The sequence below is a fragment of the Chinchilla lanigera genome, unplaced genomic scaffold (assembly GCF_000276665.1).
Source record: "Chinchilla lanigera isolate Chin_1 unplaced genomic scaffold, ChiLan1.0 scaffold00054, whole genome shotgun sequence".
Lineage (NCBI taxonomy): Eukaryota > Metazoa > Chordata > Mammalia > Rodentia > Chinchillidae > Chinchilla > Chinchilla lanigera.
The window spans coordinates 7,852,035-7,879,513 of record NW_004955455.1 but is presented as its reverse complement, the minus strand read 5'-3'; the positions used below and the strand labels follow the sequence as shown (position 1 = coordinate 7,879,513).

At 42.6% G+C, this 27,479-nt stretch overlaps 1 protein-coding gene across 5 annotated transcripts in view; it reads right to left on the bottom strand.

Annotated features, from left to right (window-relative positions):
* Positions 1 to 24: 24 nt before the first annotated feature.
* The window catches only part of Specc1l (sperm antigen with calponin homology and coiled-coil domains 1-like), a 140,385-nt gene continuing 112,930 nt past the window's right edge, over positions 25 to 27,479 (bottom strand). For all 5 annotated transcript variants that reach the window (XM_005396373.2, XM_005396375.2, XM_005396376.2 and 2 more), the window contains 3 exons: positions 3,547 to 3,663; positions 2,531 to 2,590; positions 25 to 479 (listed from right to left, as the gene is read on the bottom strand). In XM_005396373.2, coding sequence (XP_005396430.1) covers positions 390 to 479; positions 2,531 to 2,590; positions 3,547 to 3,663 — 267 coding nt within the window. In that variant the 3' untranslated portion in view covers positions 25 to 389. The remainder of the gene's footprint in view (positions 480 to 2,530; positions 2,591 to 3,546; positions 3,664 to 27,479) is intronic.

Genomic DNA, 27,479 nt, shown 5'->3' with positions numbered 1-27,479 from the left:
CAGTCAAGAAGTGCTGCAGCTGAAGCTTTTTACCAACCTCTAGAAATCTCCTATAATTGAATCCTTTCCCCCAAGTTTCGCTGGGTATCAGCCTTTTGTTTTTTGTATCCTAGGCACTAATGGAGTTCAATCTGTCTTCAGAAGGAAGCCAGTCTGCATGCTGTGTGCTATGCCCACATGCACTGGGTGGACAGGCCACATGGAGGAGCCCTGGTGTGTGCCACGGGCTACAGGCCTGAGTTCTTCTGATGCAGAGGTCCCAGGCTGAGGCTCACACGCTGCAGGACAGCCCAGAGCTGCTGAAAGCTTGAGGGGTGCATAGCTAAGGGTGTTGGTGTTGCTTGGTTACTGCCGAGGTCCCCAGTCAGCGGCAGCTCCTCCCAGTATGCTCAGGTTTCAAAGTACTTGTAGATCGCCGTCACGTACAGCATCACATTTTGCCAATCTGGCCGTTCAGTGCGTACCATCTCATTAATGTCCTAACAGAAAGAAGGGGCTTGGTTAGGGTTGCAGGTCACCTCCTGGCCCATCCCAGTGAGTTCATCAGCAATAGTGAAGGGTTTTTGTCTAACCCTAACTACGCATTTCACAGGCCTGGCCCAGAACACCTCCTCAGAAGTGCCTCCTGTAGGGGCATCAGCACTATCCCCAAGCTAGCTGCTTCTGCCTGAGCCACGTGCAGGGTCACTGACACAACCTGTCAAGGCTAGAAAGGTTTCATCTGGTCTAGGTGACCCCCCCACCTCATGTGCCTCTCTTCCCAGATCACTACCCATGGGACACTTCTAGAGCTATTCTTAACCCCAGGAGGGTGTCCTGTGTAGGGGACTCCCATCACATCAGCACTGATGACTTCCATCACCAGACAAGTCAAATATCATTAAAGATACTGACTTTTTTTGTGTGTGTGTACTGGGGATTGAATCCAGGACCTTCACATCACTACCTCTTCTTTTTTCACTTTTCATTTTGAGACAGGATCTCTCAAAGTTGCTAAGTTGCCCAGGTTGAGTACAAACTTTCAATCATCCTCCTTCACCCTCCCAGTGCTGGGATTACAGGCATGTACTACCATGCCCATACTGTTCTTTAACTGCAAGTTATCAGGGAGGCATGAATTGAGTGGGCAGGAAAATGAATGTGGGAAATCACAGACTGACCAGCTCCCACCCAGGTAGGTATACCTCATACCTGCAACTCACGCCTGTTACTGTTGAACAGCAAGGCCTGGTGCTGGTCAAAGAGGACCCTTTGATGGGTGAGGAACCTCAAATTTGCTGCAAAATGGGGGAGGCTGCCCAGGGTTATTCACTCACTGTAATAATCTTGACCATAAAGTTTGTTAGGACAGAAAAATCATCTACATTTTATACATGAAAATATTTACACTGTAATGTAAACTATTAATAGGGACATATGTGAATAACTTATTTCTCTCTAGAGCTGAACAGAAGCCACCCTAAGTAAGCATAGTTCTATGAATTTAAAACACATATTTATGGTGTAAATACTTCTTTAAAGCACATGCAGTTATTACAAATTGGGGTGATAAGCTGGGCGTGGTGGTGCATGCCTGTAATCCCAGCACTCGGGAGGCTGAGGCAGGAGGATTGTTGCGAGTTCAAGGCCAGCCTGGGTTACAAAGTGAGTTCAAGACCAGCCTGAACTACATAGCAAGACCCTGTCTCAAATGGACAAAAAATTGAGGTGATGGGTAGCCACAGGTGGGGAGGTGGCCCTAGAGGACTGTAGGTAGAACGGGGGGACCTAGGCCTAATGGGACTCTTCCTTTGTGAAAAGCCCTGAGCAGCTCAAATGAGGTCTGTGTGGGGTCTGTATGATGCTACGTACGGTATTCAGTTTACAGAGCAGAAGAATCCCTAGGTGTGGAAGCAATGTTTTACACTTGGACACAGTTATTTTCTCCCAGCAAGTCAGGCTTGGTGATGACAGTAAGAGTTCCTGACAGAAGTATGCCTGCTATAAGCTTTGGCAAGGACTGGGCAGAAATCTGTACAAGGACCTAAGACCATGCAATTTTCTACACTTGGTTCCTCAGATGTTTCAGGCAGGAGATGCCCTTGTAAGAAGTGCAGGCAACACTCTTCAGCCTATACACCTGTCCTCTTTGACTCAAGATGTACCTTATCCTCTCCCTCTACACTGACAAAGGGAACACAGACCTGTGCAAGGTGCTTTGACACTGACATTTATAAACATGAGTTTCCCCTGACCCCCCGAACCCAAAGATTCTGTAAAGGGAGAAGCAACTATAAGGACAGGCCTGCATGAGGTCTGCCAGGGCCTGTGGTCACTAGCTGCCTACCCACATGGGTGCTTCCTGAAGGTGCTTCGTGTGAGGCATAAAGCACCACAAGCAGTGGGTGAGATCCCACTTCAGCACCCACTTGGCTGGGACCCTCCCCACCCCACTGCTGTAGTCTCCTTATCACTATGCAGCTATACCACTCAGTGACCATGTTCTTCCTAATCAGGAGCGCCCTGCAGTGACCTCTCACCAGGGACTCACCAGTGTGGATTTGATGCCAACACTTTCAGCTGCCTGGAAGGCCAGTGTGAAGTTCCTTTTCTGTAAGAGAAATCATGTCACTGGAGTGCATGGGCAACACAAGGAGAAAGGTCACATGAAGGATGGATACCCAACTCTACTTAGGACCAAAATGAGCTACACTGTGGCCCTCAGGACTCCTCGTCTGTACAAAGTACCTGTGGATGCCCAGGGTGGGCCCTGCCACTACGGCTCTTTTCCAGCCAGTTACGGAGCTGTCACACTTGCGCTTTCCTCACTCAGAAGCTCACTTCCAGCATGATGACTCTGAGTTAGCTGGGTACACACCCAAAAAGCTAGAAACATACCTCTGCCAAGGCTTTTCTTCCTGTGTGGGTCTTCAAGGGCTGCCATGGTGAGAGGTGGGGACCCAGGGCGGGGTCCAGGGCCTGTTTCCTGACCCTGAGGAGCTTCATGGATCCCAAACCATGGCTTGTGACTGCACAGGGTTGCTGTTTCTCATCAGTTCTGAGACCCACAATGCTTAGTGGGCTATGAGTGATAGTCTTGGTTCTGAGGTGACAGGAAGCTAGCCTTTTTGGGGTGATACTGATCTGATCATTCATGCCATAAACAGCCCTTCACTGTCCATTTTTGAAAGCTTTTTAAAAATACCAGGAATCAAATTCAGGACCTTGCGCTTGCCAGGCAGGTGCTGTGCTGCTGAGCTATATCCCTGGCCCCTCACTGTCCACTTTTGAAGCCCTTGGCCTAAATGTCAGGAAGGACTGACTACTCCCACTGGAAATGATGTCATGTGGAGAATTCTGAACCAATCAAATATTCCTCACAGGGTGGTTGAGGGACCAGCTGGCTGGGCACAAGTGACTAATCTCAGAATGAGGCTGAGCCAGAAGGGGGCTGTTTGGAGCCCACACTATAGTGTGTGACCTACTGATGGTGGGCACTGCCCTCGGTTCTCATGCTCTTGCTCTGTGAGAGGACAGCAGGAGCAGGTGTCCTGTGGTCTGCCTTACCTTATCTTGGCTGTTCAGTTCTTGATATGGAATATGTGCTGGAAGATATGTATGCAGGAGTGCACAGAAAGCCAACCCATCGTTCCAGCTGCTGCTGAAGTTTGTGATGTCAATATTCTGAGGGGGAAAGAAGACAAACAGGTAAGCAACACACAGTGTGATCCTCTGTGGAAGTGCTAAGGAGGACAGAGAGACCTCTGACATCATGTGGCCTGCAAAACCAAACCAAACCCTGGGCAGGGTGAGCTCTGGACCAAAACATGTTGGAAGGCTGTGTCTCAAGGTCCAGCTGGTGTCCGTGTCTGGACCTGTATGGAGTGCCCTCAGCCTACCACCACCTATAGACCACTGCTCCCACATGTTACTCCTGGGCTTGTGACATGAATTATAAGCTGCTCCATACACTGAGAAGCCTTCAGGCTGCTGAGGTTGGCCTCTCCTATGGCTGGCTATAGTGACAGCACAGACTGCAGATGTGGGTGACAACCTATTAGACTTAAAGCACCATTTATTAAAATGCAACTCATTCCCCACTGTTTGCTGAAGTACTTGAAAGATCCATGAAGTTAGCATGTATCTCAGAGCATGAGCACATAAGGACACTGACCCACCTGAGATGCTGACGTGCACCAATGACAAAAAGCAAAGGAGAGCCTGGCCAGGCCTCAGCACCATGGCCCAAAGACAATCACCATAGTTTCCACCACCATCCACTCACAGTTAAGAAAAATAATTTTAACGCTGGGCTGCGTAATCCCCATGCCATGCCACCTCTGAGAGTCATCACAACTTTAAGGGGTCCCTTATCCCATGTCTGAATGAAAAATATTCGTGAATATGCGAATATACTCAGAATGTTTTACCATATGGCTACCCAGCCGGTATGTAATCTGTACCCTTATTTGCAAGAACCCTGTAGAAGATGAAACTGTACATTTAAGTTTTGATAATTCACACATTTTATATAAACTCTACAAACTGAACAAGAACAGTTTCCCCCAATATTTTAAAAACTCTTTAAAAACCTTTTCTTTTTTGAGGTAGTGAGACTTTAACTCAGGGTCTTTACATTGAGCTACAACCCAAGCCCTTTTTTAAATCCTGAGACAGGGTCTCGCTAAACTGCCAAGGCCAGGCTTGAACTTGTGATTTTCTTGCCTCAGCCTCCCACAGTGCTGGGATTTCAGGTATGCACTACCAGGGTTGGCTCAAACTCATAGTTCTTAGTACCAACGGGGGGATCCATTGCTCAGAGAAAAGGAGCAGGTGGGGACAGGGACTGAGGCTCAGAGTTGTGAGGGTGTGTCTATGTAACCAGTGAGGGCAGGCCAGGCCAGGCCAGACAGCCATTCTGGGGAGATGGGCTTCATGTAGCCTCACAGCTCTGGGTGGTCCTTCCACTGAGCAGGACAAGGCTGACTTCTCATTAGCTTCATCAACGATGCACATTTTCTTAGCCCTGACTGGACGTGTGCAGAATGCTGCCCTCTGCCTGTATCTATTCCAAGTACGGACCCTTCTGAAGGGCAGCAACTCTGACAGCGATTATTTCACACGTCATTTTCCCTGACTGACCTGATCTGCTACTGCTGCTTCCAGTTTCTCTAGCGTGACCCAGAAACACTGTTATTGACTGCTGTGAGTAAAAAGACCAGTTAAGGTACAAAAGGGAAGAAAAACCTGCCAAGCATTATTGGAAGGAGGGTGGTGGTGGCCGCCATGCTGTGTATGACTTGGGTATGGAAGGTAGTACTGGCACTGTGTTGTCTGATATCTGATACCAGCCCTCTCCCAAACCAGGGCCAGGTCAGAATCCTGCCTGCCTCAGTGCCACAGCCATTAGCCTTGCTGGTTGTATTCCACAAGATCTCTCTGCTCTGACCCTAACAGTCACCACTTAGATTCTGATGGTGTCATGAAGAACCTCAAAACAAATGATGTTTGATAGTTACTGCTAATTGAGGAACACACTCACTCACACTCACACACACACACACACACACACACACACACACAGTTTCTCTTATCTAAATTTCAGAAAGTAGTCAGCAAGAATAGGCAGATCCACCCATCCGGGAAGAAAGTAGGACTAAGAGAACTGACCTGCTATCTAAGATGCTCTGCAGGCTGCAGGGAGTACAAGGACAGTTATCCTTGGCCCATGTACCTGTGAGCAATATATCTAATTGTCACAATTACCCCACGACCTCTTATGTGCTAGGCCAGTGCTCTACCACTGAGCTACATCCCCAGTCTACCTGGGAGTGGGAGCAGTCTTGCAAGAGCTATGGCTAAAAAAAAAAAAAAAAAAAAAAAAAGAGCTATGGCTCAGAAAGGATCAGACTGTCCCCAGGCACAGGCAGTTTGGTGATTTAGCAAAGTCAGACCTAACTAGCACAACAGGGTTGTCTTACTTTCCCACAGGTGTCAGGGAAGATTTCCTAACGCTCTGTGTGAAGTACCACATTTCTGAAATCTAGACCTGGGTATGGAAAAGAAGCAGGAATAAAGTATGCAGAACAATGAAGAATGGGCCAGCACTGGCTAACTACATGATCTGTACGGCCCAGTGACGCAGAGTCCCTTGTTCAGAGTGTAGAGGAAAAAGTCCATTAAAGACACTAAAATGAAGTCTAGGTGAAGCCCAAAGGTCCTCCCCATGCCTCCTAGGACTCCAAATGGTCCTTATGACTAAGTAGCTGATAAAAGAGCCAAGGACGCTAGCCTTTTTAAACAGAGCAGGGCAGGAAGCTTTTTAATAACATGTGGAGCTCTGTGCGAGGTCAACGACAGCATCTCACTCGAGGTCACATTCACTTCTGGAGGAAGATAAACCTCCTCTTCCTGCCGCAGCCGCCCCTTCTGTTCCCTGAAAGAGAAGCAGCTCTGGAAGGCTTGTGGACGTGCCTGGCCTCACCGTGCCTCACAGCAGAGGCTCCTGTGTCCTGGCTGCCTGGCTGTGGGACCCGGGCCTTCCTGGCCTTGTTTCCTCCAGATAGACCCAGCCTCAGCAGGGGAGGAGTTGCTGTCCTGCAGCCACTGGAGTCCTCCAGGAAGAGAGGCACATCTAAGACACAGCAGCCCCCTGAAACAGAAGGACAGCACAGCTCCCAGGGCTCCAACCAAGGGGCAATTAATGGTTGTACATGACATTTCAGATCAAAATAAAGCCCAAACATTAGGAGGGTGTCTCACCTGGCACACAGTTTAGGAGTAAGTTGGGAGGGGCAAGAACTCCGAGGCCATTAAATAATAAACCCAAAGGAACCCTAAACACCCACTTGTGCCTCTGCCTCCTACTCCCACTCAAAGGCAAAGAGGAAGATACGAACTATCTGACCCCAGCCTTCCTCTGTGGAGCCCTACATTATTGAGCTATCACAGAATGGCAATGCAATGACAGGATTAGTCACTTCTGTGTATTTCCACACCTTTCTTATACACAGAATATGATGAAAGGTGTAGAAATACACAGAAAGGTATATAAAAAAAAATCATATTGTGTCACCAGAGGAAAGGGCTTTCCTTTCCTTGTCCAGTGAAGAACTCATCTAGGTGCTGCCACACAGCATCCACCACTTCTCCCTAAACTTCAACCACAAGCAGGCTCTAGGCTGCTAGAGGAGAGCAGGGATGAGCAGAAGATTGGGGTCCATATTGTGCCTTTGCAGGTGACCACCAGAGCTGGCATCCCAGGCTTCCCTCATGCCTCTGTTCCTTGCCTGGACCACACACAGAATGGCCTGAAGGTGCTATTCCCACCAACATGAGGTTAGGGCTAAGTTTCTTGTAATTTTCTGAGTAAGGGACCACACGCAGGCAGGTGATAGACTGCTGCACTCTGCAATGTATGATCACTTTATCTGCCCATGAGGCCCAGATAAAGTATCAACTCTGAGTTTTCTTGGTAATTGAGGAAAAAATGTTCAAGTTTTTGTGCCTTGGAAAAAAAGAACTCAACACCAGTGTACACCTTGTAGGTTGGGGTGTGGACCCAACACGAGGTGGGCATGTAAGCTCTAGTCAGTCTTGGGCTTCTGTACAGTGAATGTGAAAATGCTGGCCCACACAAGAGGATAAGTCAGCAGCCCCCTGTGAACTGAGCTGTGCTTTACACACCTACAGGGCTCTTTAGAGTTTTATTTAATTACTGTAGAGAAGATAGGTGCTATGTGACAGACAGTCCCAACCTCATCTGGACATAACAAGCAACGGAACTGCTAGACGCCCCCCAGCTGCTCTTCCCTTTCCTAGAGCTCTGCACCCAGCACGTAGCCACAGTCAATGGTCCCCACTGAACACCACCCCTTGGTAAACCTCCACCTGCCTTCACATCAAGTATGCAGCACAATCACTGGTCTTTTGAAATGTAGTTTCCTTTTTCCTCTCTCTTTCTCTAAGGGACGAAGAATGGAAGTAACTATCTAAAGTCCCAACTCCTAAAGTACTCAACATACCAGCAGGAAAAAGCTCTACAGTGGTTTGCTGCAGTGATTCAAATGCAACAAGGCACAGGTTGCCCACTGTGACAGGACTGGTGTGGCCTCCCTATACATATATGTTTTCTGCAGGGGTGCAAAGGCTTAATGGGATCAGCATAGAAACACAAGAGTGAAGGCCCCAGAGCCAATTCTTCCATTAATAGTAAAGGAGAGCTTCCATTAATAGTAAAGGAGAGCTTCACTGAAGAGGGCAGGAGATAGTGACACCCTCAGGTCTGTGGTCCAAGCACAGACTCTCATACTAACATGGCTGCAGCTGTGCATCTGAAAGGACAGGGAAGTTGAGCCTGCTGGCCACAGGACTGGGGACAAAGTGCTCTTTGTGAGGATTCATTTGCCAATTTGGTGAATCCTCACCTAGGCTACTCTGTCTTTACTGGACCAGGCCCTGAAATGAAGTCTTGACTCTCAGGGATGATCTTGTAGATCAGAGTCTGACAGGGAGACTGACGCAGTCAAGAGTAGGCTGAACACCACAAAGGGAGGGGTAGTGGAACCACAGGAGCAGATGAAAGTAGGGGAAGGGATATTCAGGGAGCAAATGCAAAGGTCAAGACAGGCGTGGGCTTGGAACATGGTGACAGACAACATGAGAAGGGAGAGTGTGTGCAGTGCCATGGACAGCACTTGGCTTCTGCTGGCAGAACAAGACACCCATGGTGACATTCATGGAGGCAGAGCTCCCTGGAGGTGGGGTGTCAAGCTGACAAGGAGGTCCATTAACTTCAAGTAACCGTGAGAACAACAAGAGAGGGCCCAATGACACTTACACATGGGTGTGGTGATCTTGAAAGGGCAATGAAAAGAAGGCAGAAAATGTGGTGTCACCAACATCCCAGGTGGGATCACCTAGGGAGGGCACATCCATTAGTGGGAAGGAACTCCCCCAAGTCATATTCTATGTCAAAGAGAAAAGCTCTTAACGAAATACAGGAGGTCAGAGAACAGGGAGACAAACCAGAAGGCAAAAGAGTATTTAAAAGAGAAGGGCTGGGGGTAACAGCTCAGTGGTATAGCGCTTGCGTGGCATGCACAAGGCCCGGATTCCATCCACAGCACCAGAAAAAGAGGTGAGAGTTGTCAGTGCAGCAGTGCTGCTGAAAGGTCAAGAGGGTTTTTAAAAAAATCTCCTGAAGTTAGTAACATTTAGGTCACTGTTAACCACAATGAGCAAAGGCAAATTAAGGACAGAACAGCTACAAATCAGTTTTTCAAAAGCCAGCACAGCACAGAGGTGAATGACCTATAACAGTGCTACAACTTTCACAGATACCCTGTTTACAACACATTTATTTCACAAAGGTTATCTAGAAACGGAATTTCTATTTTTAGTGTCCTTCTCAGTACATGAGGCAAGTCTTTATCTTCCAGGGATTTCCCTTGCAGGGAAATTCTGCGCTGCAGATTAATGAAGGGGCAGTAGCACTGAGGACCTTATGTCCAGATTCCTGCAGGCCAGCAGGTCTCTTCAAAACAAACTTTATAAAGTCAAACTCATTTTTCTTGGAGTGGAAAATGCATACTAATGGAAAGACCTTTCACTGTTCACTATTCACAGGCTATGGTGTCAATATGTCTAAGAAGGAAACATTTTTCTTTTTAAAATAGAGATAATGGTAACTCATTAGTGATTATATGCAAGTTCCTTAGTGATGAATGCACATTTTGCATTAAGTTTTCAGGTCAGTTTAGGGCTTTTCTACTGTACAAGCGATTTCTACATCTGGATTGGGGCAAACAAAAACAAGAGTATTATGATGTGTGCCACACAAACATTCCAAAAAGCCCCAGCAAGGCCTGGACTGGGGAGCTCTGCCCCATGTTCTTCTGAAGGCGCACGTCCTTTCTTCAGGGCATATCAACTGGAATGTGATGGGGACAGATGTGGCCTGTTTCACAGTGCCATTGATGTCCTTTTCACCCTCATGAAGTCAACTCAGACCTGTAAGATTGCCTGTGACACTGTGGATGTGCCTCTGAGCGCCTGGCTAAGTACTTCCTAAGAGGGTTCTTTGGGCTGGAAGCCCCCGACTCCCAAACTCCTCAGCCAGTGCAAGGATTTGTCCTCCATCTGGGGTATGCAAATGGGCCCTGTCTCAGCATTCTGTTGTATGAACTGCGAGTTGAGGGGTGAGATATGAAAGCCAAGGAATTATACAAATTGCCATAAAAAAGAGTAAAAATATGTCACAAAATATTGGAAAATGTTTTAATTTGTCTGAAGTTTATTTAAGGCCTATAAATCACATCCCCAGATAACACATGTCCTTTAAATAGCTATTAAGGTTCTGGTCTATTTTAGGAAATGCCATTTTTATGGGCACAAGGCAAGAAGCCAAAGGGCATGATTCATCTATCATCCACTTCCTCAAGCCCAATGGATCTGTAGACAGCAGATTGTGGGACACAGCTGAGCCATTGTCAGAGAACCAGCTTCACACTGCTGAGCATGGAGAAAACCTTGGTGGAAGAATGAGTTGCTAGTAAAGCTCTGCCTAGGCACCCACTCTCACACCGAGGGACAGATTTTAGAGGATGATGGAAATCTCAGTGAAGTGGAAGCGGGCACTTGTGTGTATGGTATAGTGTGGTGTGATGGTATAGTAGAGGCTTACATTTAAAAGAGAAAGAAAAATAACCAAGATAGTTTCTATTTCTCTTAGTAGTGCTGTTAAACACAAAAGGCTCAGAGGCCTGGGAAGAGATGAACAGGTGCCTGCTTGGTGTGACCCTGGGGACCACCAAACTGTTTCCTTCCTGAAGCTAAGCCAATCTCTTCTTCAGGTGAGGAGAGGAGTAGTCCATCATGAAGTCTGGTAAAGAGAAGGAAAAAGCCTGGGCAGGTAGGCAAGGGACAGCCAGCAAGGCTCTGAAGACCCTGAACCCTTGGGAGGAGCTTTAATAAGAACCCTCAATCCTCAATACATCAAAATCACCTGCCAAGTGTTGTTAGGTTTTCCTGTGCTCAGCTCTACCCCAGATGCTAATCCAACCAGTCAAAGTGGGTCTGGGCACCATTTTCCTTAAAAGTCTCTTTCCAGGGGAATGTGCAGCCAGAGGAAGAACTACCACCACCGTTCCTAACACTGAGGGCGAGTGCTAAATGCAATAGGACAGGAATGTCTAAAATGTGAAATCTATGAGTTCATGACGATGCTATGTACACACATGCTGGAAAACCAAGGGAGAAGATCAAGCACCTGATGGCTTTGCTGACCAAACTATTTATCAAGGCAACCAAACAGCTGACAAAAGAGTTTACCTGTAAAGAGGACTGATGGAGTGACTGACAGAGTCAGAAGGGCACTATTTAGTAAAAATAGTTGATAATGGTTATCAGCAGACAGTGTTAACACAGAAAGAGGCAGACAGTCCTACTGCAGGGACACACACACAACTCCACCGTGGAGGAGTTTCTGCAAAAATATGACTGGGATCAGGTCGACCCATCATCTCCATCTACCAATTTACACCACAGAGAGCACCATGGGAATACAATCAAGAGAATCTAAAATCTGGAGGCTTAAAAGAATGTATGAGGTCATTCCTTCAAAAAGAAACTGCAAGGGAAAAAAAGGGCTTTTTTGGGGTGGCATAGTATTGGGGATTGAACCTTCACAGAGTTACATCCTCAGCTCTTTCATTTTTTTCTTTGGGACAAGGTCTCATTAAGTCACTAAGTTGCCTGAGCAGGACTTGATTTTGTGATCCTCCTGCCCCAGCCTCCCAGAGTGCTGGGATTATACGTATGCACCACCACGACTGGCTACGAGAGAGAAAAAAGGGAGTCTTAAACGGTTGGGGTCTGCTTCAGAATCATCTAGGTAGTAGAGGAACTGGAGGACTCTGTGCTGATGACCTGCAGCTGAGAGTCATTTTATGAGTCTCATGATGAATACCTGTTCAATTCAACAACAAAAAGACACACAACGCAAATGCCCAATGTAAAATGGGCAAAGGACTTGAATACACATCTTCTAAAGAAGATATATACATATATATATATGGCCAAGAAGCCCATGAAAAGATTCAACACCCCTAGTCATGAGCAAAATTCAATTAGAAACGACAATGATATGCCACTTCACATTCATTACAATGGTTATTATTAAAAAAAGAAAAAGGAAAGTAAGTTGGGAATATAGATTGTGGTACAGAATGTGCTTAGCATGCATGAGGCCCTGGGTTCAATACCCACACCCTGGCATGCACATACACACACAAGCGTGAAAGAGTAACAGATATTGGTGAGGGTGAAGAGGAAATCAGAATCCTCATATGCTTCCAGTGGGAATGTAAAATAATGTGGCCACCAAGGAAAAGTGTCAGTTCCTCAAAAGTAACCGAATGATCTAGCAATTACACTCCTAGGCATATATCTAAAGGAACTGAACACAGGTGATCGAAAATAATATACAGGCATGTTCAGAGAAGCATTAATCACAACAGTCAAAAGGGAGAAACAACCCAAATGTCCTCCAATGGATAAAAATGAGGTGTATTTATATGATGGAATATTTTTCAGCCATAGAAAGGAATGAAGGAGGCCAAGGAATATAGCTCAGTGGCACAAGCACCTGCCTGGCAAATGCAAAGCCCTGAGTTTGATTCCCAGTAAGAAAAAAAAAAAAAAAAATTTGGTAGGAGAGTCATCTTTCAGAAGGAATTACAGAAACTGATGTGAACTACATCAAATCCCTTGAGTTCGGTTCCCGGTACCGGAGAAAAATAAAAAAAAAAAAAAAAAAAAAAAGGAAAAGAAAGGAATAAAGTACTGACATATACCAGAACATGGAAAGATCTTGAAACTTTATGCTAAGTATAAGGCAAAAAGTCACATATTGTATGATTTCATTTACATGAAATACCTAGAAGCTGACTGATGGTGCATGCCTGTAATCTTAGCTAGTCTAGAGGCTGAGGCAAAAGGATCACTACATCAAGACCAGTTTGGGCAATTTAATGAAAACCTATCTCAAAATACAAAAAGAAAAAAAAAAAAGTGCTGGAGATGTGGCTTATTGGCAGAAAGCTTGCTTATCATGCATGAGCCCTTGGGTTCAATAACTAACAGCAAAAGAAGGAAGGGAGGAAAAGACAGAGTCCTAAAGTCAAATCCAGAGACAGAAAGCAGACTAGCTGTTGTAAGGACTGACAGAGGGAAAAGGGAAGGGACTGCTTACTGTGTAGGATTCCATGAGTGGGGGGTGTGATAAAAAGTTATGGAGCTAGGTGATGGTGACAGATGCACAACACTGTTAAAGTACTAATGCCACTGAACTGTAGATTTAAAAATGGATAAATAGTACACTTTGCTACATGTGTTTTACCATTTAAAAAAAAGGCGGCAGATTTTCTGAGGTAGCCTACACCCAGTAATTCCACACATTAGGTAGAGCTCATAGCAACTAAAGTAGTCTACAGTGTTTACTGAAAAGTTACACAGAGTTTAAATTCAGATGATTCATGAAGGGGTTTTTATTATGGGAATTTATTACTTAAATTTTTTTTCATTTTTGAGGGGAGGAGGTGGTGTTGGGGACTGACCCCAGGGCTTCATGCATGCCAACCAAGCACTCTAGCACTGATCTATAGCCCAGCCCCTCAAAAGTTACTTCTTAAAAACAAGCTGCTAAAGGTAGGAGGTAGGCTATTAATCAGTTTCCTTTACTATGAGGAAAAACAGACCTCTGATACCTCAGAAGGAACCTGATATATCATCTTCTGTGAATCGGTTTCAAAGGTCAAAAAAGGGAAGCTGCCCCTGACTTTGAGTAGCCATATTCAAATACAACGATGTTGCCCAATTGTCTCAAAGCCACAAGCATGCTTCTAGAATGACTTCAAATACAATGAAGCTTTAAAAAACAAACAAAACTAAGTTATAATGACATGTTTTAGATTTAATGTGCTGTAACTTTTTAAAGTCCAATTATTTTGAGGGGACAGTTCAGAATAGGGCAGCAAACATTACCTTAAGTGGATTCATGTTCCCTTGTTTCCAGTAAGCCCCTGCAAGGGGAGACTTGACTTTTCAGAGGAATACACAGTAGCCATGATGTCTGGGAACTCAGGAAACTGACCTCAGGAAGAGAAGGGTACTAGATGAGAGCTTCTGGCTGGGTCACAGCTGATTAATGAATGTTGTGAGTGTTGTGAGTGTTTTTTATTAGTAGCTTAGGAATTAGTTCTGTATCTTCTAGTTAACATTTCCACAGAGTTAGTTTAACTTTGACAGGGCTTATTACATACTAAAAAGTAATTTCTACTAAATGACCCACGACCCTTGAGCAACACTCACTCTCGTGTGTGCTCTGGGGAGGAGCCTGGGTGAAGGAAGAAGGGAGTGTAAGTGTGCAAAAATCACACCCTGACCGAACCCCAATAGCTTTCTCAATCTCTAAGTGAACAGACATATTTGAGGGAAAGAAAATTAGGCATTCCAAAACATCCTTGGAGGGTGTCTGCCGTTTATCCTCAGGACAAAGGTCATTAATCTTGTGCTCAGGATCTGTAAACGCTGGATGTAAAATCTGGGCGATGCAGAGCTAGCAAGCCACCCAATGTAACCAGCCATGGCACACACGGAAACCCTGTTCAAATGCCTGCTTCAAGAAGGCCCTTCAGTTCAGCTAGAACCTTCTCATTACAGGAAGCAGCTCTTCAAAAGTTGACTGCTCTTGAAAGCAGTTGAAAGCAAAGAATAAGGTAGGAGCAACCAGGGCTTTCAGAGGCACATGCACTGGGCCTTAGATATTGGTGCTATTTGGTAGTAGCTAAAAGGTCCTTGGCTGTAAGGTGTTTAACTCCTATGAACCTCACTTTTCTCACAGGCAAAAAACAGGATAAAGATTTAATAAGACAGTATCTGTAAGGTTCTTTGCACACACAGCTCCTCTGGCCAGAGTGCAACACAATCTGCTTTCTTTCCTGCCTTCCCTTGCTCCTTCCCCAGAGGCAGGGCCAATCCCACCTTCTAAAGCACAGGGCACGTGTGAAACACAAGACTGTTCCTCTGCTCCGGAGAGGCCTCTTGGTACTAAAGACAGCCATACTGGCTCTCCAGTCTGTCTTCTCTAATTAATACCCTAAACTTCAAGAAACCCTGCCATCTGGCTAGAGATGAAAATTTGGTAGCTCTGGAGGAGCTACAGAAACCTGTTATGGGGTATTCACAAAGTGTACTGTAACAAAATGTATTTAAATGACCCTGCTTCCCTCTTAGGGCTCTTCAACGTTGGGCTTAATCTTACCAAGGGCAGGAGAGAAAGCCCAACACACTCTTCAGGCCTCATGAGGGATTTGCTGTATGTATGCTGGCATAAGAAAATTCTAATGGAAAGTAGAAGAAAGCCAGAGTCCAGAGATTCTGAAAGCTTCAGAAGAGACAGCCTGGATATATCCTAAAGACCACAGCATATTCTTACTTCAGTACAGAGCAAGATTTGGACCATCGCATACCCTGTGCACATTTTGGATGAAAGATCAGTAGTGTCTCGGTATTCACATTTCAGAGGCGGCTCATTCTCCTGCCATGCTGCAGAACACCAGATGTGCATCAAGGTGACACAGAAGACAAGCAAAACCAAGAGCATGCTGCACTTCTAAAATTGGAGGTAATACATTTACCCTGACCCAGGAGGCCCAGGCCATCTGAGTACAGATAGCCTGGACATGAAATATCTATGGTCTTACAGAAGACAGGGAGGAAAGGATCTCAGAAAATAAATGTTCAATACAGCGTGATCACCTTACGATAAAACTATTGTACTGCTTGCAGCAGGAACTGAAGTATTCTCTGAAACCTGTTAGTGTATTAGCTTCTACACCTACCAGGTTTCACTTTGGCAGGGAGGAAAATATGGCAAAAATCTCTCTTAAAAAAAAAGAAATACACCTGTGGTGCCACCCTCTTTTACTTCTCTCCAGAGTTCCAAACTCAATGGCTTACTTTCCCTGTAGTGCAACAAATGATTACAAGGAATCACACATCACTTTGCTTTGGACTACCACTAGAAGAACAAGATTCAACAGAACCTTCACCAGGGCCCAAAGAGGAGCCTCCATTCCACTGCTGCAGTCCTGTGCATGACACTTGACTCCTGACTCCAATTGTAGTTTTCCTGGTTTTATTTTACATGTGAGTTGGTTACCAGCTTTGCTTTTTTTTTTTTTTTTTTTTTTGGGCTTATAAATCACAAGATGTAGCCAAATAAAGAGGACTGAGGGCCATCATGAACGTGATAGCAGCAGAAGCATAAAGGCTACACAATACTGGATTTCTACATAAGACAATAAATGAGAGATAAATCTGAGTCATTTAAAAAAAAAAAAAAAAAAAAGGTTAAATTATGCCCAGGAAAAGGCCTGGAAATAATATTATGTTTCAGAAATAAATTTTAAAGTTCCTGAGGACAAAGGTCATGCTCTGGATTGCATGATATTACTCCTTATATTTAATTACCTTTCTGGTTGCCACAAGAAGTGTTAAATATTTACTTCAGAACTGATTTAAAGCAAAACTACTTTTTCCAGAGGTAGAGATGCTCGAATGATAGCATTACAAAGATGCATACAGCAAGAGCCTCTTGCCACAGAAGTCATATACTTCAGAAGTCACTGTCACTTGACACCAAGGCCAAGAGCACTATCTTGCCCTACTTGGGACCTGCAGGTCTAACAGCTAGCCCAATAAGATCACAGCTTTGTTTTCTCTACAATTAATTTTCTCTCAAGAGTGCCAAGATAAAGCCAGAGTTGGGAAGTAGAGGCAGGAATATTCCAAGTTCAAAACTAGCCTAGGCAATTCAGTAAAACCCTGTTTCAAAATAAATAAATAAATAAAACTAAAAGGACTGGGTAGGTAGCTCTGTGGTTTAGCATGTTCAAGCTCTAGTGCAGAGATGTGGGGGAGTTATAGCCAAGATGAAAAGCATACTGCATTATAACAACAGGGATCCAAATATTCACTCATCTGCAATCTACTAAAACATCTTTAATACAACTGTTGTTGTTGTTCTTCTCTCTTTTCTGGAGCAGCCATCACTGACTCTGATGAAACATCCTTCTTTTGGGGAACACAGGTCCGCTGCATTTCGCTATAGTCTTTCTCCGTATTATGGGGCATCTTGTATACCTTAATGTGATCATGCCATCTTCGAGCTACTCTTAAATCACTGTATTACACACAACCCTCCCCCATTTAAGTGAGAGTCCACAGGCTACAAACTTCACCTAACACCATATACAGAAATGAATTCAAGGGCTGGGGATGTAGCTCAGCAGCATAAGAGCTTGCCTGGCAAGCCTGAGGTCATGAGTTCGATTCCTGGTACCAAAAAGAAACAAACAAAAAAAAACCCCCAAACAACCACAAAAAAGAAATGAATTCAATATAGAGCACAGACCCAATACACATTTTTAAGTTTTTTAAGACAGGGTCTTGCTATGTAGTTCAGGCTGGCTTGAACTCACTACATAGTCTGGGCTGGCCTCAAACTCATGGTGATCTTCCTGCCTAAGCCTCCTTAGTGCTGGGATTACAGGCATGCTACCATGCCCAGCTCCAATATACAAAATTTTTAGGAGAAATTCTTTGTGATATAGGGCAAAAGCTACATCTTAAATGACTTACTACAAAGTTCTTCAGATATAGACATACCATATCCAACTAGAATGAAGCAGAATGCTTTCCCTGAATACTATTTGTTCTCACTCTTGTATTGCCTAATCTCTCCAAATTCCCTCTCCTTGTGAGGCAAAGTTGCATTTAAGGCTGTGTTAGGCCAATCCATTACTGGCTTCTCTAATTACTTACATAAGAGACATTACTTACATGGTCACCGGGGCAGACTGGATTTTCCAAAAATGGTCACAGCAATATTCTGGCCCCACACTCTCTTCAGAACCTTGCTATACCCTATCAAGAGGTGGGGCATATTTGCTTTCCTCTTATAACTAGGGAAGCCTTTGTGTCTGCCTGACAGCTGGCAAAAAAGATACTGCATGGCTTCAAAGACTAAGTAACAAAAGGTGGTATGGTTTTTGCCTATCTCTTTCTCAGGACACTTGCCCTTGAAAGACTGGCTTGCGGAAGAGAGACTATGTGTAGGTACTCCAGTCACAGTCCCACAAAAAGTCTCAGCCAACAGTCACAATGACTTGTCAGACATGAGGGAGGGAGCCAACGAACGACTCTAGCCTCCAAAAGCATTGAGCTGCTTCAGATGAATCTGAGTGGAGGAGAGATGAGATATCCTCACTATGTCTCACCCAAAGTACAGATTCATGAGCTAAACAGATGTTGCCATTATTTGAAGCCATTAAGATATGGGTGATACTTATAGATAAGCAGACCAGCCTCCTCTCTCTTGGATCTAAATAGCACATTCAGAAAGGAAACTAGTTTCTCTTTCTATCTCCCAACAGTGTCTAATGGCTAATCACCCTTTCTATAATTATTTATCAGGAGGCAGCAACAGGGCATCTTTATAAATAACCTACTTCTACAAATGGAGAGGTCACCCTAAATTGGCAGGATGACCTCAGGCTAAATTCATTTACGAAACTCCAGAGCAACCATGTATATAATGAAATGAACCTGTCAAACTTCAGCTCGTCTATAGATGCCACATCATTATGTTGGCATCCCATTCAAAGACGATGAGGAAGAAAAAAATCATTTCTTCTGATGTAAGTAAAGGACTATGCATACTATCTGCAATGAGACATAAAAAGATTTCTTGACCCAGACAATTTAATAATTCTGCTTTTAGTAAAATAATTAAGCAGCTCTTGAAAATGTTACTTATCTGATTTCTACTTCTCAGCATTACTCATAACAAAAATACCTACTTATGGAAACTTACTGAAATGCTAGGGACACAGCTGGGGAGGAGGGCTACTCAACAGAAAGAGCCTGGGTCTGGGAGCTTGGAGACCCAATTGTATGGTCACAGGCAAGCATGCCACTTCTCTGATTGAAGGTCCCTCTCCCGTGAAATCAAAACCCTAGTCTTTATAATTTCTACAGGCTGTCTCAAACCTGACTTCTTCCCCTACTTCTGAGAATGAAATTTTGGGTGCTGATCCACTACGTTAAGGTTTATCTAAGGAAATACATCGTGAGACAATTATTTTAAAGCTAACCAAGAGTACTGGCAACCAAAATATTTTATAGCATTTGGTAGATATTGTAGGTGGGAGTTACAATGGAGACAAAATACACAGCAAAGGAACAGCACTTTGTGCTCAGTAGAAAGACACATTGAGATGCCATTCAAACTCAGGCACCTCCCTCCTCTGCAGCTTTCATAAGCCTATCTTTTTTATAAAGTCACAATGCTTATATCCACACAGCTACCCTTGCTATGTTTGGGCCAGGCCTCTAAGAGGCAGCCAGAGGGGGTTCCACTACTGAGTAGGTTTTCTAAATTTATGGACCTCAAATGTGGCTCTAAGAGATGACTGCAATAAGGAAAGTGAAAATCATCGTTTAAGACCAGTACATATAATTCTTCCACTCCTTCACCTAAGCAGGAAATTTTAATTTGTGTCAGTGAGAGGAGGAAAAACTTAACTGAGTAGTTTCATCTCCAACACACTAAAAACTCTGATCAAACTAATTTATGGTTAATGGCATTAAGAGGTTGACTAAAAAATTATAGCCCTGACATTTCTGGAAATACAGTTAATAGTTGCTGTCAAAATAATGTTTAAACAGAATGCAGTAAGTACATTTGCTTCTGGGAAAACTTTGTTTCCCAGCTGCTACATTTGGCATTAAAAGGAATCCCCTGAAAACAGGAAAACAACTCTTTCAGTTCATTGTGACCAAAAAGCCACCATCTAACCTCTGTTGTGTATAAAACACACAGTCCCAGAAAAAGCCCTGAGATACAAGCTCTTTCTATTTATTCCCTGGTGGCTGCTTACAGGAATGTGAAGTTCTTGTCCTACTGCTGTAAGCTTTCTGGATGAAGACGTCTTGTCATTAGGACAGAGACTGATTACACTCCAGCAGTTTTTAATGCTTCACTGTGGAGCGCTTGTGAGTATGCACAACAGGGTGGGACTATAAAGCTGGCCATTCTTTCTACCTTTTGTTCAAGTATTTTTAACCCCTGGACAGAGTGATATTTACAAACAATAAGAGCTTTCTGTATACTCAATTTCCATGCAAACTGACAATGTAAAATGAAAAGATTTACTTTCAACCTAGACTGATTCCAATCAAAACTCTTATCTACTGCCTGCACCTTACTTTTTTTTTTAAACTCTACGAAGCCATTCTTGTTACCTAAGATTCCAGTTTTAGAAGAGGAAATTAAACCAACTAAGCTTTTCTTTTGACTATTAGGATTTCTTAATCCATTATTCAACTACAGCCTGTCTACTGGCAGAACTCCTAGCTTTCCCTAACCTTTCTCATTTAACCTTTCCCCATCTTAGTCCTAAACCTATAATAATGCTAGTAAGGTGGAAAACAGTATTGTGTACTTGTCATCCTCTTGCCTCAGCCTCCCAGAATGCTGGAGAAATTGAAGACTGGATCAAGGGAGGAACAGTATTGTGTACTGTCTTCCAGAGAGACGATGAAGTCCTCTTTAAAAAGAGGTACGGGCTGGGCATGGTGGTGCATGCCTGTAATCCCAGCACTCGGGAGGCTGACGCAGACGGATTGCTGTGAGGCACGAGGAGAGCACCGCTGGCAGGGGCCAGCCTGGGCTACACAGTGAGTTCAAGGTCAGTCTGAACTACATAGCAAGACCTGGTCTCAAAACAAGCAAACTACAACCCCCTGCCAAAAGGATAAGGGTTGGAACATGACGAGGGATCCTTTGCAAAGAGGCGTCTTTCTACTCTCTTGTCTCTTTCAGCATATGGTTCAGGAAGAATCAGAGCTTTGGGGAAATCTCTTCAGGTTAGGAGAGTTACCTGAATACAGAGAACTCATTCAGCCCTACAAATTTTAAAATGCTAGGAGTGAGCAGCGGCGTAAGGGAGTGTGGCTAACACCAAACGCCTCTCCTGTTGGGGTTAGGCAGGTAGCAAGTGTCACACTGACACTTCATACAACATAAACAGAACTTCCTCTCTTCTTTGTTTACGGACAATCTATTATCACAGAGGAAGCAGTGAAAGACTGACTTATTTTTATCTGTCCACTAGTTCTCACTCTTTTGACTCTTCAACCATGGAGACACATTCCTGTGAGAAAAGGGTAAGTAGCCCCTGTTTTGCTTTGCCAAAGAGAGTTGGGGGAAAAAACAACCCTGAAATGAGGTATGCTAGGACACTTTTAGTAGTAGGGGGAAAAAGAGGTAGACAAATAATGTTAGTGAGAAACCAACACAAAACTGGACAAAAATGTCAAAAAACCACACTAGGGCACTGGAAATTGATCAAAAGCAAATAATAAATCAAAAAGTATTCATGAAATGGAGCTAAAATTTCAGGTAAGCGTTTGGCCCTTTTGCCTGAAGATATGCTTATCTCACTTCTTCTATTTTTATCCTCTAGTATTGGAGATTGAATCCAGGGCATTCATACTAAGCTATAGCCCAAGCCCTTTTTTATTTTGAGACAGGGCATTGCTAAGTTGCCCAGGCTAGGCTTAAACTTGTCATCCTGTTGCCTCAGCCTCCCAGAATGCTGGAATTACAGGTGGGCCCCACCAGACCCAGCCTTTTTAAATTTTTTTATAAAAAAAAGTAACAATGCAAAAAGCAATGATTATAATATTGTACTTGGGTTTATAACACAAATAAATGTAGTAAATGTGGTAATAAAACAGAGGAAGACAAAGGAATGGAAATATTGGAGCAAAGTTTCTGTAAAAAACCCTCACATAAACCATGTTAAGATTTACATAGTAATCCTTAAATCACTAAGAAAATAACTTACAAACAGTAATAGCAACTATCCACCACCTAAAAGAAACATGCTTGAAAAATATACCACACAAAATGTAATCAAAAGAAAGCTAAAGTGGCTATATTATCATCACACAAGAGATTTCAGAGCAAAGAATATTATTAGGGATAAAGATCATTTTATATCAAAGGTAAATTTCTTAAGAAAGCATAATCTTTAACATTTATGACCCAGGGGCTGGGGATTTAGCTCAGCGGCAAAAGCGCCTGCCTGGCAAGCGCAAGGTCGTGAGTTCAGTTCCCGGTACCGGAGAAAAACCAAAAAAAAAAATAAATAAATAACATTTATGACCCAGTAACAGTTTCAAAATAAACAAAGCAAAAACTGCTAGTATTGTAAGGAGAAATAGAGAAACCCACAGAAGTCAAGAGATTTTACAATTTCTCTCTCCATAACTGATTTATAAGTAGACAGAAAATGACAGGAAAATATGAACACTACTCTTAACCAATGTGATCTGACATGTTTTTTTACAGAACACTTCTCCAACAACAGCTCTACATTCTTTCAAATAGCATACAGAACATTACCAAGACAGACAATATTCTGAGCTGCCAAATAAGTCTCAATTTAAAAAGATACAAGTTACAGAAAGTATATTCTCTGAACACAATGGAATTGAATTAGAAATCAACAGCAATAAAGGTATTCAGAAAATCCTCAAGTATCTGGAAACTATTCTAAATAATCCATGTGTCAATAAAAATAATCAAAAGGAAAATTAGGAAGTATTATGTATCAAAACAAAACCACAATGTGTCAAAACTTCTGGGATGCCAATAAAGCAGCACTTGGGAAACGTACAACATGTAGTAAAAAAGAAAAAAAATCTTCAAATCAAGACAACTTTCACCTGAGGAAATTAAGAACAGCAAATGAAAGTGAGAACGAACAGAAGGAAAGAAATAATTCAGAACACATCAGGGATCAATGAGATAGAGAACAAAAATAACAGAAGACAACCAAAAATCAACGCTTTGAAAAATAATTTTAATCCTCTAGAAAGATTAATTCAGGAAAAAAATTAGGATATGCAAATGATTGCATCAGGAAGAAGAGGGGAGATAACACCACAGATCCTACAGATAAAGAGTACTATAAACAACTTTATGTCAATAAATTTTAAACTCAAGTAAACTCCTTGAAAGACACAACTAAAGCTCAAAGAATTAGATAACCAAACAACCCTCTATTTATAACCCTATATCTTTTAAAGAAATCAGATGTATAGCTTAAAACTTTCCCACAAATAAAACTCACTGGGTAATTCTAACAAATATTTAAGGAAGAAATTCTACATGTTCTTACAGAAAACTGAAGAAGAGGAAATTCATATTTCCTTCTTTCCTCCTCTCTTTCTCTCTGGAGTACTGGAGATTAACCCAGGGCTTTGCAAATTCTAGTCAAGTGCTCTGCTACTAAGCTACATCCTCATCCTTCAAGAGAAAATTCTAAAGAATTCATATATGAGGTCAATATTACTTTGATATCAAATAATGATTATGATTTTATAAAGAAAAGGGCAGGCCATTATTCCATATAAACACAGACGCAAACATTCTAAACAAAATGTTTTCAGAAAATGCAGAGAACCCTTTTCTCCCCAAGAGAATTACTAGCTCTTGATACCAAAAAACATTTATAAAAATTAATTAAGGGGCTGGGGGTGTAGCTTAGTGGTAAAGCGCTTGCCTGGCATGTACAAGTCCCTGAATATGATCCCTAGCACCTTCCCATCACACCTTAGAGATCTGAGAACACAAAAAAAGGTGTTTACATGTTCACAGTCATGGTCAGTTAATTTATTTTTATAAACCTGCCATGATAACTTAAGGGGAAAGAATAGTTTTTTCAATTAATGGTGCTGGGAAAACTGGGTAGCTACATGTGAAAAGAAGAAGCTAGACCTGTCCCTTATACCTTATACAAAAACACACTAAAAATAGATCTTAGAGCTAAATGTCCTTTGACCTATAACTCCTGTTAAAACTAGAAAACTACTGGAAAAAAGCATAGGAATGAATTTCTGAGACCCTATGTGAGGTAAAGCCTTAGACATGATACCAGAAGAAAACAAAAGACAGGTAGATGATATTTCATCAAAACTAAAAACTGTTGTGTTTCAAAGGACACCGTCAACAGAATAAAAAGATAATCTACAGAATGGCAGAAAATACTTGCAAATCCTGTACCTGATAAGGGACTAGTATAGAAATAGGAAAAAACTTGGTCAAATGATCCAAATGAACATTTCCCCAAAGAAGATATACATTGGTCAATAAGCATATGCAAAGGCATTCAACATCATTAGTTAGTATGGAACTGCAACTCAAAACCAGTGAGGTGTCATTTCACATTCACTAGGAAAGCTAGAAACGAAGGCAGGTAGTAAGTGTGGGTGGAGATATGGACAAATCAGAACCCGTATGCATTGTTGGCAGGAATGTAAAATGTTTCAGTTAATTTGGAAAATAGTTTAGCAGCTTCTCAAAGAACTAAATTGTTACCATATGATCCAGAAATTCTACTTCTACATATATAATCAAGAGAAAAGAAAACATCTACACAAAAAGGTATAAACAAATGTTCACAGAAGCATTACTATTAATAGCCCAAAGTGGAAACAATCTAAATGACCATCAATTGATGAACAAAATGTGATAGATATTGATACAATGAAATATTATTCAGTCATAAAAAGGAATGAACTACTGACACAAGCTAATGATGAACCTAGAAAACATGCTAGGTGAAAGAAGGCAGTCACAAAACGACCAAAAAACATTCCATTTATATGAAATGTCTAGGACAGGCTAATCTATGGTGGTTCCTGAGGGCTACAGAGCATTAGGAGGAAATGTGGAGTGACTGCTAAGAGGTATAACATTTGTGAGATGGTGAAAACATCTTAAAATTTTGTTTAACTTAGTGCATATACAAAGACCACTTAATTGGCAAACTGTATGTGAATTAAAACTCAATATAGTCACTCAAAAAACCCACACAGCTAAGTTTTAGAAACAACACTGAAAGTATATAATTATCTTTACATGAGTACCTGTGGTAGGCCTAGAAAGATGACAACATCTCAGTTCCTGTAACCTATGAATGTTTATCTTACATGGCAAAAGAGACTTACATGGCAGATATGATTAAGGATTTTTAAGGACAAGTAAACAATCCTGGATTGTCCAGGTGAACCAAATCTAATCACATGGGTCCTTAAAAGCAGATAACCTAATAGAGTGATGCAAGGTAAGGACTGCTGCTATAACCAGCTTTGCAGATGGAGGGCAGAACTAGGAGTGGAAAACCTGGAAACAGCAAGGCATCAGATTCTCTTCTAAAACTTCCAGAAAAGAAGGTCTGTTGACACACATGCTGCTGACACCTTGATTTTAGCCCAGTAAGACCTGTGCTAGACTTCTAACCCACAAAACTGTAAGGTAATAAATTTGTGCTGCTTTACCACTGAGTCTGTGGTAATCTGTTACAATGGCTATAGAAAATCAATACAGTATATAGTACACTATAAATTATTTGATTTATATCAAGAAGGAAATGAAGCCTAATGAGTTGTCACAAATAAAAGGAGAAGTTTAAAGATCAGAAATGTGATATAAAAAACTCCAAACCTGGGCCAAGGATAGAGCTCAACAGCACAGCATCTGCCTGGCAAGCACAAGGTCCTGAGTTCGATGCCTGGTACCAAAACAAACAAAAAACAAAAAACCTCCAAACTGCAAATAACTGAGACAATAACATTCCTGACCATTCCAAATAAAAATTTCTTCCAGACTTTTGCTCAAGTACAGTGGTACCTCGATTCACAAATTCAATTCTCTCCACGATTCTGGTCACAAACCAAACTGGACCATATCAAATTTCCCCATAAAGTCAACCTGAACCTAAACACTGAATTTGACTTGGGCGTCATCCAACTCAATTTGCAACCAGAATCATGGAAAGAAAGAAGTTCATGAGCCAAGGCATCACTACATAATTTAGATGAAGTACATAAATGTTGAGTACAGCTAAAGGACTTTCAAAAACATGAATACACCATGTAGCCAACCCCCCAGATCAAGATATAAAATATTATTAAAATCCCCCAAAGCATCCATTGATCAACCTAGAAGTGACTACTATTATGACAGATGATTTCTAGTTTTTGTTTTGCTTTTGTGACAGGGTCTTGCTATTTTGCCCATGCTGGTCTCAATAGCTTACTTGTAGAGCACTTGCTTAGCCTGCATGAGACTGTGTTCCATGTCATGACTTAAACAAAAAACACCTTTGGACCCAAGTGATCCTCCTACCTTAGCCCCCTGAGTAGCTCGAACTACAGGTGTGTGGTACCACATTTGACTGGTATATAATTAATCCTGCCATCCTTTAGACTTCATTTAAATTGAACCACAGTTTGCATTCTAGTTCTGCTTCTGCTTAAAATTATGTCAGATTTATTTATGCTGCTGTGTGTTGCAACTGTTTGTTCCTTTATGTTTTCTTAAAATACCCTAATATCACAATTTACCCATTCACCTCTTAAGGAGTATTTGGGTTGTTCCTAACTTTTGACTCTGATGAAGACTATAAACAGTTTCATACTTGTATTCTAGTAAACATGCACTTCTGTTGGGTAAACATCCAAGGGTGGAACTGCCTGCTCATAGTACATGTGAATATTTAACTTCAGTAGGTACTGCCAGCATTTTCCAAGCTTTACATCCCCATCAGCAGTGTACAAGTGCTCTTACTTTTGCTTCCTTGCCAATACTTGTTATTACTAGCTCTTTAAATATTAAGTCATTCAGTATCAATTAATAGCAGTAGGATTGTCAATCCTGTGATGGTAGCTCATTGTGGTTTACATTTATATTTCACTAATGATGTTGATCCTGGTTGGTTTTTTTTTTTTCCTTTTTGAGACAGGGTCTCACTGGGCAGTTCAGGCTGGCCTTGAGCTCACTTTGTAGCCCAGGCTGGTCTCAAACTTGCGACAATCCTCCTATCTCAGCCTCCTGAGTGCTGGGATTACAGGCACGCGCCACTATGCCTGGCCCGGCTGTTTACTGGCTCCTGGCTATCCTTATTTTTATGAAGTACCCATGAAGTCTTCTTACTGAGTAATGTAAATCCTTCAACTTTGCTTTTTTCTTCATATACTTATTTATTTTTGTGGTACTGGGTAGCGAACTGAGGGCCTTCACACAAGCTATGTCCTCAGCATTTTTTTTATTTTTTATTTTAAGATAAGGTCTTTCTAAGTTGCCCAGGCTGGGCTTGAACTTGTGATTCTTTCGTCTTAGCCTCCCAGAGTGCTGGGATTACAGGCATGCACTGCTTTGTTTCCAATTTATGTGTTTGCAGTATTGGAGAATCAAAAATAGGGCCTCCAGTCTTCCAGCTGGCTAGCTTCCTGCCTGGTGGCTCCCTGAGGGTGGGCCCCTAGCGCACGGGGAGCCTCGGGCGGGGAGCGCCGGTCTTTGGACC